General features: G+C 45.5%; 2 protein-coding genes across 5 annotated transcripts in view; one reads left to right on the top strand and one right to left on the bottom strand.

The window, feature by feature from the left end:
- LOC310756746 (uncharacterized protein) overlaps nucleotides 1–17,438 on the top strand; it is a 1,375,527-nt gene that overhangs the window by 391,042 nt on the left and 967,047 nt on the right. The window lies entirely within an intron of this gene.
- On the bottom strand, nucleotides 855–12,464 carry LOC310756613 (uncharacterized protein). Of its 4 annotated transcripts, XM_083600977.1 has the most exons (7): nucleotides 12,288–12,419; nucleotides 10,151–10,356; nucleotides 9,115–10,008; nucleotides 7,856–7,946; nucleotides 6,715–7,227; nucleotides 5,066–5,290; nucleotides 855–2,685 (listed from the first exon to the last, which is right to left on the bottom strand). In XM_083600977.1, the coding sequence occupies exons 3-7, from the start codon at nucleotides 9,877–9,879 to the stop codon at nucleotides 2,126–2,128; spliced, it is 2,154 nt and encodes a 717-aa protein (XP_083457103.1). In that variant the 5' UTR covers nucleotides 9,880–10,008; nucleotides 10,151–10,356; nucleotides 12,288–12,419; the 3' UTR covers nucleotides 855–2,125. The 4 variants fall into 4 exon arrangements, with proteins under 4 accessions (XP_083457103.1, XP_083457102.1, XP_083457104.1 ...); XM_083600976.1 differs by having other exon boundaries at nucleotides 9,115–10,356; nucleotides 12,288–12,464; XM_083600978.1 differs by lacking the exon at nucleotides 10,151–10,356.

The raw sequence follows: 17,438 nt of genomic DNA, 5'->3' as shown, positions 1-17,438 counted from the left end.
CGAACATGATCCATGCAGGAAGTACGTTTGCAACTCGCAGCGCTGCATCTGCACATGTGCAGGTCACGATTCAGCGCTTCTGCGCATGCGCAAAGCGCAATTTAGCGCTTCTGTGCATGCGCCGAAAACCGGAAGTAATCAGTTCGCAGTGTGCAACCCGAAATCACGCAACCCGAAGCGTCTGTAAACCGAGGTATGACTGTATTATTATTAAGCCCTCATCAAGATTCTCCCGAGAATTTGGCACTTTTCAAAGCGAAATCTTATTTGTTTATTTATTTCCTGAAAGTTGTCCACTGCTCGGCTGTTAAAAAAAATAAGCCAATCTCAAAGCGGTTCACAGAGAGAACAGAACGGCAAAAATGTCAGTAAAAGCAACTCCTCAAAACATTCAGAAGATAAAACCAACAACAAACTGAAAGCAGATTGAGACAGGCCTCACTGGCTGCACTGGAATAACAGCAAAGCCCTTTGGTGTTCTGGATTGAACAGCAATTATCCGTTGACCTACAATCCCATGTCATTCGCATATGACCCACGGTGATGTACGAAATATAATAAAAACAGCATTCAAAAAAACCCTGACAAATGGAAAAACAATAGGAAATGGGCCCCTAAGGCCTGCCGTCCTATTCACCCAGCTGCAAGAGCTTGTAGGAACAAAAATGAGTTCACCTTTTTCTGGAAGGTACAGGCTCCTGAGATCTTTGGAAATTGCCCGCAAACTGTAGTGACGTCCTGGGTACATAAGGCAGAAAGCTGTCAATCAATAACAGAAGGTCGCTTAAGCAATCTCCCTCAAGGCATTTATAAGGGGTTTATTTCTAGAAATAACACACACTTGTGATCCGCAGTTAGTTTATACTTTTATTTAAAACGAGAAATAAGACAATATTTGTGGCTAGGGTCCCCACAGTCCAAATACTTGAAAGCAGGGGGGTCACTGAAGTCCAGTGTTATTGTCCATAATATTATTAACGGTAATCATTATCATTAAGCATAAGAAACCCTCTTTACACAATATGTACATTGCAGGTGGTGGGAGCAAACCAAAGGAGACTCTTGAGCTGGCTATTTTATTTATTATTTATATTTGCTATTGTCTGAATTGCCACACTTCATCCGGAGATCGCAAGGCGGTTCGCAGGATAAGAATACCAAATGAGAATGCAAAATGCATTAATAAAATGAAAGCTGTTCAACAGTGGAGCAGATTTCCGTGAGAGGCGGCAGAGACTCTCCATCCTTGGAGGTTTCAAAGCAGAGGTTGCATGGCCATCGGTCACGTATGATCTAGTTCGAGATTCTTGCATTACAGGGGATTGGACCGTCACACAAATGCATTCAAAAGGCCATAGAATGTTAATCAGCTAAAGGCCTAGTTATGGAGAAATGTTTTTGCCTGGAACCTAAAGATGTATTGAAAGTGCCAGCTGAGCCCCCCCGGGGAGAAGCATTCCACAAATGGGGAGCCACCACAAAAAAGGCCCGTTCCCGTGTTGCCACCCTCCTGACCTCGTGTGGAGGAGGCACACAAAGAAGGGCCTCATTTTATGATCATGGGGTCCGGGGTTGGTTCATATGGGGCGAGGCAGTCCTTGAGGTATTTTGGCCTTTGGCTGTTTAAGGCTTTCCAGGTCAGAACCAGCACTTTGAATTGGGCCTGGAAACTAAAGGCTGGCCGAATGATTTGCTGCAAGTCGAACTGTACAGTTGGAAGGGACCCCTTGGGTCATCTAGTCCAACCCCCTGCAATGAAGGCAACCACACGCCTTTCTTTTAATAAAGCCCGAAAACTGATGTTTTTGACACCCTTCTTTGGTATCCCTGCACCCCACCACTCCCTTTGGGCCGGTGGATCAGGACACCAATGCAGACAGGCTAGGATCGTCGTGTGATGGGCTCAAACTGCCTTGCCCCGGTGAGCAACCTGGCCGTTGAATTCTGCACCGGCTGAAGTTTCCGAACCATCTTTTGACCACTGCCTCCTTCAAGCAGCCAGGGACCACCCCCTCTCTCAAGGAGAAATTCATCACCCCCCTGGCCCAGGCAGCTGTCTCTGCTCTGCTTGCTTTTTTCAGCCAGGTGGTTTCGACTCTGCCTGTTAAAAATGTCAAAAAGCGCTTCACCTCTCTGCAGCTCCCCCTACTAACAGCACCACATTCCCAGTGTAAGGCTCCCCTTCGCAGTCCTCGACCTTCACGCCGTTGCCCAACGCCCCTTCCTCCCCAGCCGCCTGGGGGTGCGCAACTCCATTTTGCCCGTGATTTAAGTCCTCCTGGGTCACCGGTTTCAACTCTAGATCGATGGGCCGGCGGTGGATGAGCTGGTGCTTGTACAAACTCGACGTGTAGCTGAACCGCCGCCCGCAGTCCAGACACGAGTAGGGCTTTTCACCCGTGTGGATCCTCTCGTGCCTCACCAAGTCCGCTTTGTCCCGGAAGCCTTTTGCGCAGAGGAAGCACCAGTGGTTTCTTTGCCCCCTGCGGCTCAGCTTTTTTCGGGCAGCTTTGGTCGCAGCCCCAACCCGGCTTGGGGCAGCTCCCCACGGAGAGTCCCCCGCTGGCCAGTATCCGCTGGAGAAGGTGCCAGCGACGCTCTCTTGGGATGCTGCTGACGGGCTGGGCTGCAAGGATCCTGGCTGCAGGCAGGCCTTTTCCTGGCTTGAAGACACTTTTCCGTCACCTGCAAGGGGGAAAGAGAGAATCCAAGCAGATGTCATGTCTCGTGCAAGGGAAAGGATTAAAGAAATTAATATATTTCACAAATGCACACACCCAAATGTTGCACCTGCAAGTAAGTGTCTCTGTTACTGTTTTTAAGATTTTCAATTTTATACATTTCAATAATCTTACAATCATTTTAACATTTCAAAACTCGTCTTCCTTCCCCCTCTTTCTGCGGTTCCTTAAATTTATTTTTTGTATTTTCTACATATTCCAAATTAACTTAACTTACTCATTTATTCATCTACTTTAAATATAAAACTGCAGGTTATTACAATAATCCTGCCAACGTCCTTATCTGTTTACAGTTTATTTGTAAATATTCAATAAACCATTTCCATTCTTTTATTAAAGTTTGTTATCTTGATGTCTTATTCTTCTGGTAAGATTTGCCATTTCTGTAGACAGTGGACCCTCGGGTTACGTTACCTTCGGGTAATGTAAACTTCGGGTTGCGGACGCCAATCCCACGGAGTCAGTTTGGGGCGTTTGTGTGTATTCGTAGACAGGGGGAAATCTTGTTGCACTAGTGAGACTTATTGGTTAGTGCATGGTGCTGATAACGGCAAGGTGGCAAGTTTGATCCCCGTATGGGACGGCTGTTCCTTTCAACTCTTCGATTCTATGATTCCAGCTCTTTGGTTTATTTATTTGCATTTATATCTCACCTTTTTCTCCAAAAAAAAAAGGGAGGTTAGGCTGAGAGAAGGAGAGCGTGCCTGTGTGTGACTGGCCCAAAGTCACCCATCAAGCTTCATGAGTAAGTGGGGATTTTAATCTTGGTTACTCAGGTCAGGGACGCGAGTGCCGCTGTGGGTAAAACCTCAGCGCCTAGGGCTTGCCGATCGCATGGTCGGCGGTTCGAATCCCCGCGGCGGGGTGCGCTCCCGTCGTTCGGTCCCAGCTCCTGCCCACCTAGCAGTTCGAAAGCACCCTTAAGTGCAAGTAGATAAATAGGTACCGCTTTATAGCGGGAAGGTAAACGGCATTTCCGTGTGCTGCTCTGGTGCCAGTTCGCCAGAGCAGCTTCGTCACGCTGGCCTCGTGACCCGGAAGTGTCTTCGGACGGCGCCGGCTCCCGGCCTCTAGAGTGAGATGAGTGCACAACCCTAGAGTCTGTCAAGACTGGTCCGTACAGGCAGGGGTACCTTTACCTTTACCTTTTTACTCAGGTCCTACTCTGAAACTCTAACCCACCACAAAACACTGGACCCAGCGCTCTGCTTAATCCACCGTTTTATGTTCAGTTGCTACACTAGCAGCGTATCACACAGCTGTCCCATCAAGATGATGCAGAGGGCCATGAAAACTCTCAAGGGAGAGACCAAATCTCCACCACAGAAGTACTGTTTTGGGGGGACAGGGGGGCGGGCAGGTATGGATGGGGTACTGAATGGGGTAACTGTGCTCCTGAAGGACCAGATGCACAGCCTGAGAGTCATTTTGGACTCACAGCTGTCCATGGAGGCGCAGGTCAATTCTGTGTCCAGGGCAGCTGTCTACCAACTCCATCTGGTACGCAGACCCTACCTGCCCGCCAACTGTCTCGCCAGAGTGGTGCATGCTCTAGTTATCTCCTGCTTGGAATACTGCAATGCATTCTATGTGGGGCTACCTTTGCAGGTGACCCAGAAACTGCAACTAATCCAGAATGCAGCAGCTAGAGTGGTGACTGGGAGCGGCTGCCGGGACCATATAACACTGGTCCTGAAAGACCTACATTGGCTCCCAGTACGTTTCCGAGCACAATCCGAAGTGTTGGTGCTGACCTTTAAAGCCCTAAATGGCCTTGGCCCAGTATACCTGAAGGAGCATCTCTACCTCCATTGTTCTGCCCAGACACTGAGGTCCAGCGCCGAGGGCCTTCTGGCGGTTCCCTCCATGCGAGAAGTGAGGTTACAGGGAACCAGGCAGAGGGCCTCCTCAGTAGTGGCGCCCGCCCTGTGGAACGCCCTCCCATCAGATGTCAAGGAAATAACCAACTACCTGACTTTCAGAAGACATCTGAAGGCAGCCCTGTATCAAGTAGTTTTTAATGTTTGATATTTTTATTGCTTTATTATTATTAATATTCTGTTGGGAGCAGCCCAGAGTGGCTGGGGAAGCCCAGCCAGATGGGTGGGGTATAAATTGTTGTTGTTATTCAGGTTGACACCCCCACTTCAGAAAAAAACAGAAAAGGAAAGCAGGTGATGTGAATAGTCCTAATGGGGAAGGGGCAGCATCAGTGGCAGCGAGGGAGATACATTGAAAGGGGGTCTTTGCCCAAGGGCTCCCCTGAACCCAGATCCGGCTCTGGCTGGAAGCTGTGGTCCCGGAGGGTAAGCCCAGCCCCATACCTGCGCCGTGGCTGCCTTCTACGTGCTTCCTCTGGTGTCTGTTGAGGGCTGGTTTCTGAGTGAAGCTTTGTCCGCACTCGAGGCAGCTGTACGGTCTCTCTCCCGTGTGGACTGTCTGGTGACGAAGGACTTGCGAAATGTCCCGGAAACTCTTCCCGCACTCTAGGCACTCGGGGCGTTTGCGGCCCACAAGCGTCTTCGGGGGTCGGACAGTGATGCTGATACCTGTTTGGCCAGAGGCGGGGAGCAGTATGAGATCCCGCACGAGGGAGGAGCGTCGCAAGGTTTAAATAAGGTCATTTGCTTACGTGAATTTTAACCGATGCAAAACTTTTCTGATTCCTTAGTGCACCAGTTGGAAACTGTGGTGCCAAGCGGTGTGTGTGTACCATACGTTATTGAAAAATACCACACGTTTTGGAAATTTACTCGTTTGCTGTTCATTTAGACACCTCTTAAGAGATCACAAACAAATATTGCATGATGGTTCCCAAGATCAAGAAGAAGGGTTTTTTTTGTCTATGCGTCTCTACAATTGGATGCCATTTTGAATCAAGGTTGCAGAATGAACCTTTCAAAACTGCACTGGTTTTTAGGTTTCTGAGAATTATTGAGCACGAGCCTGCTCCTAAGTAAGCAATTAAGTAAGTAAATACAGTCGATTAGATAAACAGACAGGCAGACAGACAGAAGACAGATAAAAATATTTTTGACAAGCTAGAAAGGGTGTCTCTTATTAACTGGGCAGCAGATTTTGTTTTTCTGTGAAGGTTATGTTTAATACAATATCTTATGAGGACTGTATCAGGAACATCTGAGAACAGACATTCCTCCTTCTAATACTTCTTCCACCTTCATTTTAGGAGAGGCACTCTGCCTCTCTCTCTCTCTCTCTCTCACACACACACACACACACAGAAGGAATTCCTCTTCTTAAGATAATATTAGAAGAGACATTTCCTTATCTCTCACACAGCAAGAGGGAATCACTTTGTCCCTTGCAATTATTCATAGCAGAATGCGGAGATTTGAATGCCCCTGATGATCCTGCGGGAAGTCCCGTGGTTTCATATTATTGTGGAATATGAAGAAGAAGAAGAAGAAGAAGAAGAAGAAGAAGAAGAGTTTGGATTTGATATCCCGCTTTATCACTACACTAAGGAGTCTCAAAGCGGCTAACAATCTCCTTTTCCCTTCCTCCCCCACAACAAACACTATTAAGTATATCAACACACCAAAGTTGGAATCCAAATACAGTGGTACCTTGGTTCTTAAATTTAATCCGTTCCAGGAGTCCGTTTGACTCCCAAAACGGTTCGAAAACCAAGGTGCAGCTTCCGATTGGCTGCAGGAGCTTCCAGCTTCCATTGGATGTTCGACTTCCGAAAAACTTTCACAAACCGAAACACTCACTTCTGGGTTTGCGGCGTTCGGGAGCCGATTTGTTCAGGAGCCAAGCCATTCAGGAACCAAGGTACCACTGTATTACATCTTCTATTGTAAGTTGCATCATTTCAATAATCTGGATGGAGCTGCAGGGTTTGTGCAGTTATTTAAAAGCTTTATATTTTGTGTGTGTGCAGATTCTATTCCCTCTTGAGCATATTCATCTTTCGTGGCACCCGCAAAATTGATTACGGCATACGTACCTGTGTAGTTCTTTTCTTCCAGATGTTTTCTGAGATGTCTGTTGAGGGCCGGCTTCTGGGTGAAGCTCTGCCCACACTCGGAGCAGGAATACGGCTTCTCTCCGGTGTGGACTGTCTGGTGCCGGAGGACATGTGATATATCCCGGAAACTCTTGCCGCATTCCGGGCACTCGGGACGCTTGCGGCCCGTGTGGGTCTTCTGGTGTCTATCCAGCTGCCACTCATCCTGGAAGCTTTCGCCGCATTCGAGGCACCAGTGGCCATGCTCCTCCAAGCGCACTACGGTCTCGTAGACCCCCTCGCTGCAGAGCGTGGCTTCGTCCCACCTCTCCAGCGGCTCCGTCTCATTCTCCTGTTCCAGATCACAGCTGCTTTCGAGGGAACCAGGCCGCCCCAATAACGTCCCGAGCATCACCGGTAGCCTGGGACTTCCTCGCTGGAAAGGGCCCAGCTTGCTCCCATTCAGAGTTGTTTCTCCAGCTGAGACCGCGTAGCCATCCAGGTTCACTTTCCCTGAACGGGAAAAGGAAACAGAAGAATCAGGCTGGATTTTACTGCACAGTATTTAAAAATATACAAAAGAGCTCTGCTGGACACCAATGCTGCTTCCACATGGCCACATTTTGACGGAGCATTTGCATGACATCTTAAACACCCTCTCTCATTTTAGCTTCTAAAGCTCAGAGAAATCTGACTCTCTTTATCTCATTGGATGAGCTGCACAATTTTCACAGGCCTTTTGCTCTGCTATTCTGGTCAGTTATGCCTCTATTTACTTTGCTCTAGCAGCTAGCATTTTCCTAGATTCCTCTAGCTGTTTCCTTCTCTATGGCTTGTCTCTTCTGCCAAGAAATCATCATCATCATCATTAGAATTTATATACTGCCCAATACCCGGGGGTCCCAGGGCGGCTCTAATAATACTACTACTACTACTACTACTACTACTACTACTACTAATAATAATAATAATAATAAATGTGATGATTTATACCCCACCCTCCCCAGAATAAAATCAAGATATAAAACCACAAAATACCTAATAAAAACAAAAACAGATGCCTCCATGGGAAGCCCACAAACAAGACTGGAGAGCAAACAATCTAAATGGGACCAATGGGATCCATACAATTCATACATACCCAATGAGTTGGGACCCAGGCTGCCCTCCAACGGCGACCACTCGGCCTCAGGGGAGACCACAATCACCTCCTCCTCGTGTCTCCCCAGTGCCTAAAAGAGCAGAGAGGATTCCTGTCAAGTCAACGCCTTGGAGTCAGGAGGGCGAACCCTCCTCAGGCTCACCCTGAGGAAGATCAAATCTTAAAACTTTCTCAAAAGACGACCAGGTCAAATCAGCAATGATACACTGGGCAAAGGATTTGGGACATAATATTCAGATGGCAGATTGGGAAAGGTTATGGAAAACGGATCTGAAATCTACAGCATGCTGTACACTGAAAGAAAATTATATGAAAATGATGTACTGGTGGTATTTGACTCCTAGTAAGTTAGCAAAAATGTATAGAACTAGTGCAAATACCTGCTGGGAATGTAAAGAAAAAGAAGGTACCTTTTATCACGTGTGATGGTCGTGTAAGGTAATAAAAGCTTTCTGGGAGATGATATATAATGAAAAAAATGTTTAAAATAACTTTTGTTAAAAAACCAGAAGCTTTTCTATTAGGAATTATAGGAATTATATTCCAAAGAAGACATTTTATGTATACAACAACTGCTGCACGGATGTTACTAGCCCAGAGATGGAAAGAAGACAGAGGCCCTACCAGACAGGAATGGCAAACTAAGCTGATGGACTGGAAAGCTCAGGAAACAAGAGGACAAAAACTTTATAAAAGGAATGGGATTTTTAAAAAACTTATTTAGGAGACCATTGCAAGCAGATGAAAACATGAGCAGGATTTTAATCTCACTTGTAGTGAAACAATTATTATGGACAATATCGAGTGATACAAAATACAGACTATGGAATAATATGCAGTTGTAAATGTTGACAATAGGACCCACGGAGGGGTGGGGTGGGGGGAAGTCTTGAGATTCAGAGTAATCTCTGTACTGTGGTACCTCGGGTTAAGAACTTAATTCGTTCCGGAGGTCCATTCTTAACCTGAAACTGTTCTTAACCTGAAGCACAACTTTAGCTAATGGGGCCGCCCGCTGCCGCTGCACAATTTCTGTTCTCATCCTGAGGTAAAGTTCTTAACCTGAGGTACTATTTCTGGGTTAGCGGAGTCTGTAACCTGAAGCGTATGTAACCTGAAGCGTATGTAATCCGAGGTACCACCGTATATGGATATACATTTGGATTGTTCTAATTTTACATTTCTAAAATCAAATCAAAATGATTTAAAATAAATTCTTAAAACTTTCTCTCCTTTACCTCGGCCTCTGGTTGCTGGCGTCTGAGGAAATCTTCGGCCAGGGCCACCGCCTGGGAACAGGCCTGAGGGCCACGGGCCCTGACCCAGCTCTGCATCTCCGGAGGCAGGATGGTCAGGAACTGCTCCAAGATCACCAGCTCCAGGATCTGCTCCTTGGTGTGCTTCTCTGGCTTCAGCCACTGCCAACAGAGCTCCCGGAGCTTCTTGCAAACCTCTCGGGGTCCCTCGGCTTCCTGGTAGCCAAACTGCCCGAAATGTCTACCCTGCGCATCGGTGCCAGTGTCATCCTTTCCCACGGCCTCTTTCTCTGACGTCCTGTTTTCTCCAGCGACCAGATTGCTAAAGGCTCCTGGAGCTCCTCTGCCATTGCCCACCAGAAGCTGAGCGACTCCATCTCCGCTGGGCCACTGGCCAGCAACCGTCACGGCCTCACAAGAGCCCCACAGCAACGGTTTCGACGGCTGTTGGCTTCCCCACCCGGAGGGAAGGGGCTGCACGGCCTTTAGGACCTCCTGCCACTGAGTTTCCCAGCGCTGCGCCAAGCCCTCCTCGGACCCCTGGGTCAACTCTTGGGGGGGCACCCAGCCCAGAAGCTCCCCAATGGTCCCAACCTGGATGACGCGAGGGACCACCCGTTCCCCTTCGGATTCCAGAAGCCCCGCTTGGGATCCCTCCCTCAGTTTCGCGCCAGGGATCGCCTCGTGTTCTAGAACGTTCTGCAAAGGGAGACTCATGACTCCGCCGGCCCTCAGCTCGGCAGCCATTTTGTTCGACGGAGTTGGAACACCGGAGGCAATGTCCACAGAGAGCGTAGAAAGTGTTATTTTAAGCTGGAAAGCCCATCACCGGAAGGATGAGGGTTCTGAAATATTGCCACATTGAGACCTGCAGGCCTAAAACAAACAAACAAACAAACAAACAAACAAACAAACAAACAAACAGAATATTTGTAGCCTTCTCCTTAAAAAAGAGCTAAACAAAGAGTTTACTCCTTCTTATCCAACGTGTGAGAGACTTGTGCCTTTGTGGATGTACCACAGGTGGTGCCAGGGAGGACCTTTCTATCAGTCGCACCTCCTTTAAAATAAGCGCATCTCATGTTTTCATTTGCCAGGCTGATTCATCCAGGACACACCAGCAGGATCTATCGACGGTGCTGCAAGCAAGTCACTCCGGTCAAATGGTGACTTTATGCTGGATTCAGCAAAATTTCCAGGCAGCAAGAAAGAAACTTCTTTTCCCTGAATGAAGAAGACAAAAAGTGGAATAAATAAGCCAAACCAAGCTGTTTTGACTGTTGAGTCGTTCTGAAAGAGAAACTGTATTTTAAGCCTTCAGGCTGAGCATCTGCCTTGCATGATCCTGGGCTCAATCTTTTGCATCTCCATGCAGGGCTCGGGATAAGCTGGGTTTCCATGTTAATAATAATAATTTATTTATACCCCACCCATCTGGCTGGATTTCCCCAGCCTCTCTGGGCAGCTCCCAACAGAATAATAATAACAATAATAAAGCAAAAAACCTCAAACATTAAAAACTTCCCTAAACAGGGTTGCCTTCAGATGTCTTCTGAAAGTCAGATAGTTGTTTATTTCCTTGACATCTGATGGGGGGGGTGTTCCACGGGCTGGGTGCCACCACTGGGAAGGCCTTGCCTTTTTTCTGACCGTGCTCATTCAACTTTTCCCTTTCCTCCAGTCACTTTCTTCATGATCAGAGCTTGTGCAGCTAGACTGAACCTTTTCTTTTTCTACATGCACAACTACAAATATAATTGGCAAGCTTTGAAAAGCCTCAGGCCCTTGGGCAAGGGTACCAGTTAAAAGCGCTTTGCTAAACTGGGCCTGCTGTCCGGATCAAGCAGCTGACGCAACATCATGGGAAGAACGTTTCAGTTCTGAGCTAGATGGACCAATGGCCCAACATAGTCCATAGATGGACCAATGCTCATCTCCTTTGTCATTTTATCCTCTCAACAACCCAGTTAAGTACTCTTTAGGCTGAAAGAGAACGTGAGAGGCTAAAGGTCGCTCAATGAGCTTTACAGCCACGTGGAGACTTGAACTCGTGTCTCCCTCTTCCTAGTCCAGCACTCCAACTCGGCGTGACTGACCTATGCAGCCCTCCAGAGGTCAGGGATGATGCGAGCTGTTAGTGGTTCGAGTATCAGACTCGGACCTGGGCGACCAGAGTTAAAATTACCCCACAGCCATGAAACCCACTAAGTGACCTTGGGCCATTCATTGCTTCTCAGCCTGACCTACCTGGCAGGGTTAAATGAGGATTAAATGAGGAGGAAGAGAACCCATGTAGGCCACACCTTTAGCTCCTTGCAGGAAGAGGTGAGATACAAATGCAATAAACAAAGTTCTCTCCTCTAACCATATGGCACAAAAAAAGGAATATATATATATTTATATAAATAAAAGAAATTACACTCCCAGTGTTATTATTAGATAAGTGATTCTCGGTAATACCTCTTCTTCCTTTGAATCCATTCGCTTACACACCTGGTTAATTCCATAATTTTATGCTTGCTCACAATCCTACCTGAAGTCACCTTTGCTGTTTCACACCCCTGACACTCCTTAGGAAACAACCTCAAATTTAACTTTCAAGTAAAAACAAACAAACCCCAAAACAGAGTTTTGTGTAAAGTGTTAACCTACCACCCCATTATTATCTCAACTAGGACGTCCAGTTGATTAAAAATCAATATCTACTGTATCAGGATGTTCTATGGCACAACTTCAATGTGTATTGAGGGGGAGACGCTCTTCTTAAAAGCCTCCCCACTTTTGCAAGAATCCTCTATCGAACCACTGCCTCTTCACTTTTTCCTATCTCACCCCCCATCCACCCCAATTGCACGAAAGTTACTTTCCCATCCTAAAACGCCAAAAAGATGCAATGGCAAACCGTAGCATTTATGAAGGAGAAATAAAATACTTTAGAAGAGGAGGAGGAGGAGGAAGAGGAGGAGGAGACCCTGAAGTTGTAGACAGAGGTGATGTACAGGAAAACACATGTACAGGAAAACATACGAAAATCTGTTTTATCAGAGATCTAGGTCAAAAGTGAACGGAAGTGGCAGAGGGCAAGGATTTGCATCTGCTCTGCACCACTTGCACATTTAGAAACTTTCCTCTTTCCCCCTCCACATGCAACTCACAGCACATCCTGCCCCACTGCGCTGGATCTGCTTCAGCCCCACAGAGGCTGTCCTCTTTCTGGTCTGGCTGTATCCTGCAACAGAGGGGCTGGAGAGGGTGGGGAACATCCAGAACAGGAAGTGGGCAGCCCTAATTTATTTCCCCTTCACCCCCAACTCCTCAGTCTCTCTAGGAACCAAAGCACTCACAATGTAACCCTTCATGTGCCTGTAAAAAACACACACAAAAAAACCCCAACCAACCAGAGGCACAACTTTAGCCTCACGATCTTATAAAACACACATTTTATCAAGAGAAATATTGGAGGGTATGGAGTACGATATCCCCATTTTCATCAGAGGAATGTTGGAGGGAATGGACTTAGCTGTGCAAATCCCCACAGAGCGGGGAGGGGTCCCGAGGGTCATCTAGTCCAACCCCCTGCAAATGCAGCAATTACATATTGGAAGAAGCTGGGGCTTGAACTCTGGACCTCCTGCTTGCAAACCGTGTGCTCTTCCACTGAGCCGCGCGGCACCTCCCCAAGGGCAATGAATGCACTTTGCATATGCTCAGAGGGCCCACCGGACCCTTCATATTCCTGCCTGCCATGACGCAGGCTCTGAAAAGCTGGGCACCTCATCTGTCCCAAGCACAAGTTCTGCCCATGTTGGAAGTTCCCCTACTGCCCCGCTCTGCCCAGGGCAATGCAACCCCACCATCAACTCAGCTGTGGTACTAAAGGGGTTAAAGGGCCTGAGCTAGAGATTCCTAGAGAGGACAGGAAATGGAGAGCGCACGGGGGAACTAAAACACCAACGGAATCTTCCGGTTATGTGCACCTTTCTTTCTCTTCCCTTCTTTCTTTGGAGGAAGCTGGTGGTGGTGTTGCTTAGTCGTTTAGTCCTAGTTACAGATAGGTAGCCGTGTTGGTCTGCCATAGTCAAAACAAAAAAAAAAAATTTTTTTTCCCTTCCAGTAGCACCTTAAAGACCAACTAAGTTAGTTCTTGGTATGAGCTTTCGTGTGCATGCACACGAAAGCTCATACAAAGAACTAACTTAGTTGGTCTTTAAGGTGCTACTGGAAGGAAAAAAAATTTTTTTTTTCGTTTAGTCCTGTCCGACTCTTCGTGACCCCCTGGACCAGAGCACGCCAGGCACTCCTGTCTTCCACTGCCTCCCGCAGTTTGGTCAAACTCATGCTGGTAGCTTCGAGAACACTGTCCCACCATCTCGTCCTCTGACATCCCCTTCTCCTTGTGCCCTCCATCTTTCCCAACATCAGGGTCTTTTCCAGGGAGTCTTCTCTTCTCATGAGGTGGCCAAAGTATTGGAGCCTCCGCTTCAGGATCTGTCCTTCCAGTGAGCACTCAGGGTTTATTTCCTTCAGAATGGAGAGGTTTGATCTTCTTGCAGTCCATGGGACTCTCAAGAGTCTCCTCCAGCACCAGAATTCAAAAGCATCAATTCTTCAGCGATCAGCCTTCTTTATGGTCCAGCTTTCACTTCCATACATCACTACTGGGAAAACCATAGCTTTTACTATACGGACCTTTGTTGGCAAGGTGAAGATCTCTGCTTTTTAAGATGCTGTCTAGGTTTGTCATTGCTTTTCTCCCAAGAAGCAGGCGTCTTTTAATTTCGTGGCTGCTGTCACCATCTGCAGTGATCATGGAGCCCAAGAAAGTAAAATCTCTCACTGCCTCCATTTCTTCCCCTTCTATTTGCCAGGAGGTGATGGGACCAGTGGCCATGATCTTCGTTTTTTTGATGTTGAGCTTCAAACCATATTTTGCGCTCTCCTCTTTCACCCTCATTAAAGGGTGCTTTAAATCCTCCTCGCTTTCTGCCATCAAGGTTGTGTCATCTGCATATCTGAGGTTGTTGATATTTCTTCCGGCAATATTAATTCCGGCTTGGGATTCATCCAGCCCAGCCTTTTGCATGATGAATTCTGCATATAAGTTAAATAAGCAGATGACAATATACAGCCTTGTCATCCTCCTTTCCCAATTTTGAACCAATCAGTTGTTCCATATCCAGTTCTAACTGTAGCTCCTTGTCCCACATAGAGATTTCTCAGGAGACAGATGAGGTGATCAGGCACTCCCATTTCTTTAAGAACTTGCCATAGTTTGCTGTGGTCGACACAGTCAAAGGCTTTTGCATAGTCAATGAAGCAGAAATAGATGTCTTTCTGGAACTCTTTAGCTTTCTCCATAATCCAGCGCATGTTTGCAATTTGGTCTCTGGTTCCTCTGCCCCTTCGAAATCCAGCTTGCACTTCTGGGAGTTCTCGGTCCACATACTGCTTAAGCCAGCCTTGTAGATCAGCTGCTCTACATAAGGACATAAAAGAGCCTCTGAATCAGGCCAATAGCTTATCTAGTCCAGCATCCTGGTCTCAAACACCAAGCAGGGTTCAAGCAGTTTCCCTTCCTGTGGTTTCCAACAATTGCCATGCAGAAGCATTGGTGTCTCCAACCTTGGAGGCTTTGTTTCCCAAACTTGGGTTTCCAGGTGTTTTTTGGACTACAGCTCCCATCATCCTTAGCTAGCAGGACCGATGGTCAGGGATGATGGGAACTGTAGTTCAAAAACAGCTGGAGACCCAAGTTTGGAAAACACTGGTGGAGGCAGAGCATAGCTTTCATAGCTAGTAACCATCGATAGGCCGCTCCTCCATGATGTTTTAAAATATATACAGTATGTACATTTTAATTAATTTTTTAACATATCATTTCCAAGTCATTTAACATACATTTTTATCTTATACAATTTTTTTAGACTTCCATCAACTACCTCTGAAGATTTCCATTCTTTATCACTTAATCTGCATTTCTTAATTTCTCTATTACTTTTAATTATCCTTAACTAATATTCTCTTCATAATCTTCCTTGCAATATTTCGCATAATCCTCCTTACAAAACATCTTGCAGTTCTACTAGCGTAATCTGTTTATTACAGTTGCTTTTCAAATAGTTCAAATATTTACTCCAGTCCTCTAAGAATCTTTGGTCCCGCAGGTTTCGAATCCTTCCTGTCAATTTGTCTAATTCTGCATAGTCCATTAATTCTCCTCCATGAATTTGGCTCATCTTCTTTCAAAGCTATCCCTGTGGCAGGGAGTTCCATAGTTTGATAAAGAGCTGCATAAAGAAGTATTTTCTTTTATCTGCCCCTGAATCTTCCAACATTCAGCTTCATTGGATATCCTTGTAATTTCCCAGCATTTAGAAACTTGAGAGGCCCTTAACAAATTCCCACTCAGCCAGGATGCTGACTGCATAAGCTTGGGCCAGCCCTTGCCTTAAAGTCTAACCAACCTTTCGGGGTTGTTGTGAAGATAAATTATGTGTGTGTGTGAAGAGAGAGAGAGATGGGGGAGGCAGGTAGGCAGAGAGGGCACTGCTGCCCCAGGCTTCTTGGGGAACTAGAAAGATTCAGTGAAAGGAAAACTATCACAATAATACTGACAAAATATCACATTAAATAGCTAGATACATTTCCCTTTATTCTCCATTTTATTGTATTGTATTTAACTTTTTCTTGGCAACGGCTGTAGAAATATTATATGCATCCCAGTAGAGAATGGATACAAAAACTTATGAAATATGCAGAAATGGCAAAACTTACTGAAAGAATAAGAAATCAAGATAACAAACTTTTAATGAAATAATGGAAATGGTTTATTGAATATTTACAGATAAATTGTAAACAGATAAGAACATTAGCAGGAATATTGTAATAACCTGCAGTTTTATAAGAGTGTACTAAGAGTACGGTATATGGGGACGCAGGTGGCGCTATGTGTTAAACCACAGAGCCTAGGACTTGCTGATCAGAAGGTCGGCAGTTCAAATCCCTGCGACGGGGTGAGCTCCCGTTGCTCGGTCCCAGCTCCTTCCAACCTAGCAGTTTGAAAGCACATCAAAGTGTAAGTAGATAAATAGGTACCGCTCCGGCGGGAAGGTAAACAGCGTTTCCGTGCGCTGCTCTGGTTCGCCAGAAACAGCTTAGTCATGCTGGCCACATGACCCGGAAGCTGTACGCCGGCTCCCTTGGCCAGCAAAGCGAGATGAGCGCCGCAACCCCAGAGTCAGCCACAACTGGACCTAATGGTCATGGGTCCCTTTACCTTTATAAGAGTATATACAGTAGATAATCAAATGAGCAAGTTAAATGAATCTGGATATGCAGAAGATATTAAAAAAATAAATGCAAGGAACCGCAGGAATAGGGGAAAGTAAAATTTTGCAACGCTATATTGATTGTAAAACTAATGAAATGTATAAATTTGAAAATATAAATAAAAAACTTTTTTTAAAAAAGAAATATGTAACTAATTTGCAAACAGTTTTTAATAAGACCCATCAATAAAATGTGAGGTTCTTATTTTTTCCTGTTTTCTGTATTTCTTTCTTTCTTTTTAAAAAATCTGTTTGCCTACTATGCAGCTGACAGTGTCATGAGAGCCTCACATAAAAAAAGACCAAACCCCCTCCATCAAAAAAAGTTGCATGTTTAGAATAGATTTATGAAAGATTTAGAAAACTTATTGATTAGAATATTTGTGTGAGAATGTATGGGAAAAATACGGAATAACAGATACAATCTTGCTTAAAATGTATATAGGAAGTGCAGTGTAAGCGATGGAAGCCAACCAATGAAATTTTATTATTATTTTCATGTTGAGCTATTTGTAGAATAAACTTGGAAGAAATTTTTTCAACTTATCTTCTTCTTTTCTTTTTCTTCTTTTTTCTTTTCTTCTCTTTTGTTCTTTTTTTCATATATATGTTCTTATTTGAAATATATACAGTATGTATGTATGTATGTATGTATGTATTTGCAATATTTTGCTTATATTTTGTAATAATTATGTTAAATGATTTTTTTAAAAATACAATTTTTTTATTAAAAAAAGATGCATGCGTTTTGCTTTTAAAAAATAAAATATATATATATTTAAATCACTGCAGGGGTGCAGTTTGGGAATTTTAGACTCCGGGGACTCGATGTTCTTATGCACCCTCCCATTAGATATCCATGTGCATTCTTTCTTCGCTTACTTACAAATGCAGCAAACAAGCCCTGAAATTCGGCCCGGGAGGCACCACTTGCAGGGATGGGGGGGGGGGGCGGCGGCGGAGGCAATTGCAAGTGGG

The sequence above is a fragment of the Podarcis filfolensis genome, assembly GCF_964270895.1.
Source record: "Podarcis filfolensis genome assembly, chromosome: 2".
In the NCBI taxonomy this organism is placed as follows: Eukaryota; Metazoa; Chordata; class Lepidosauria; order Squamata; family Lacertidae; genus Podarcis; species Podarcis filfolensis.
Note: the sequence above shows the minus strand (reverse complement) of the source record. Positions and strands in the feature narration are given on the sequence as shown.

Excerpts from the sequence above, each read along its gene's own strand:
- LOC310756613 (XM_083600976.1), bottom strand. The coding sequence starts at position 9,879 with ATGGCTGCCGAGCTGAGGGCCGGCGGAGTCATGAGTCTCCCTTTGCAG. Across the intron at positions 7,947-9,114 it reads GCCAGCAACCAGAGGCCGAG|GCACTGGGGAGACACGAGGA; the intron begins GTAAAGGAGAGA and ends CTGCTCTTTTAG. Across the intron at positions 2,686-5,065 it reads AGAAGGCAGCCACGGCGCAG|GTGACGGAAAAGTGTCTTCA; the intron begins GTATGGGGCTGG and ends TCCCCCTTGCAG.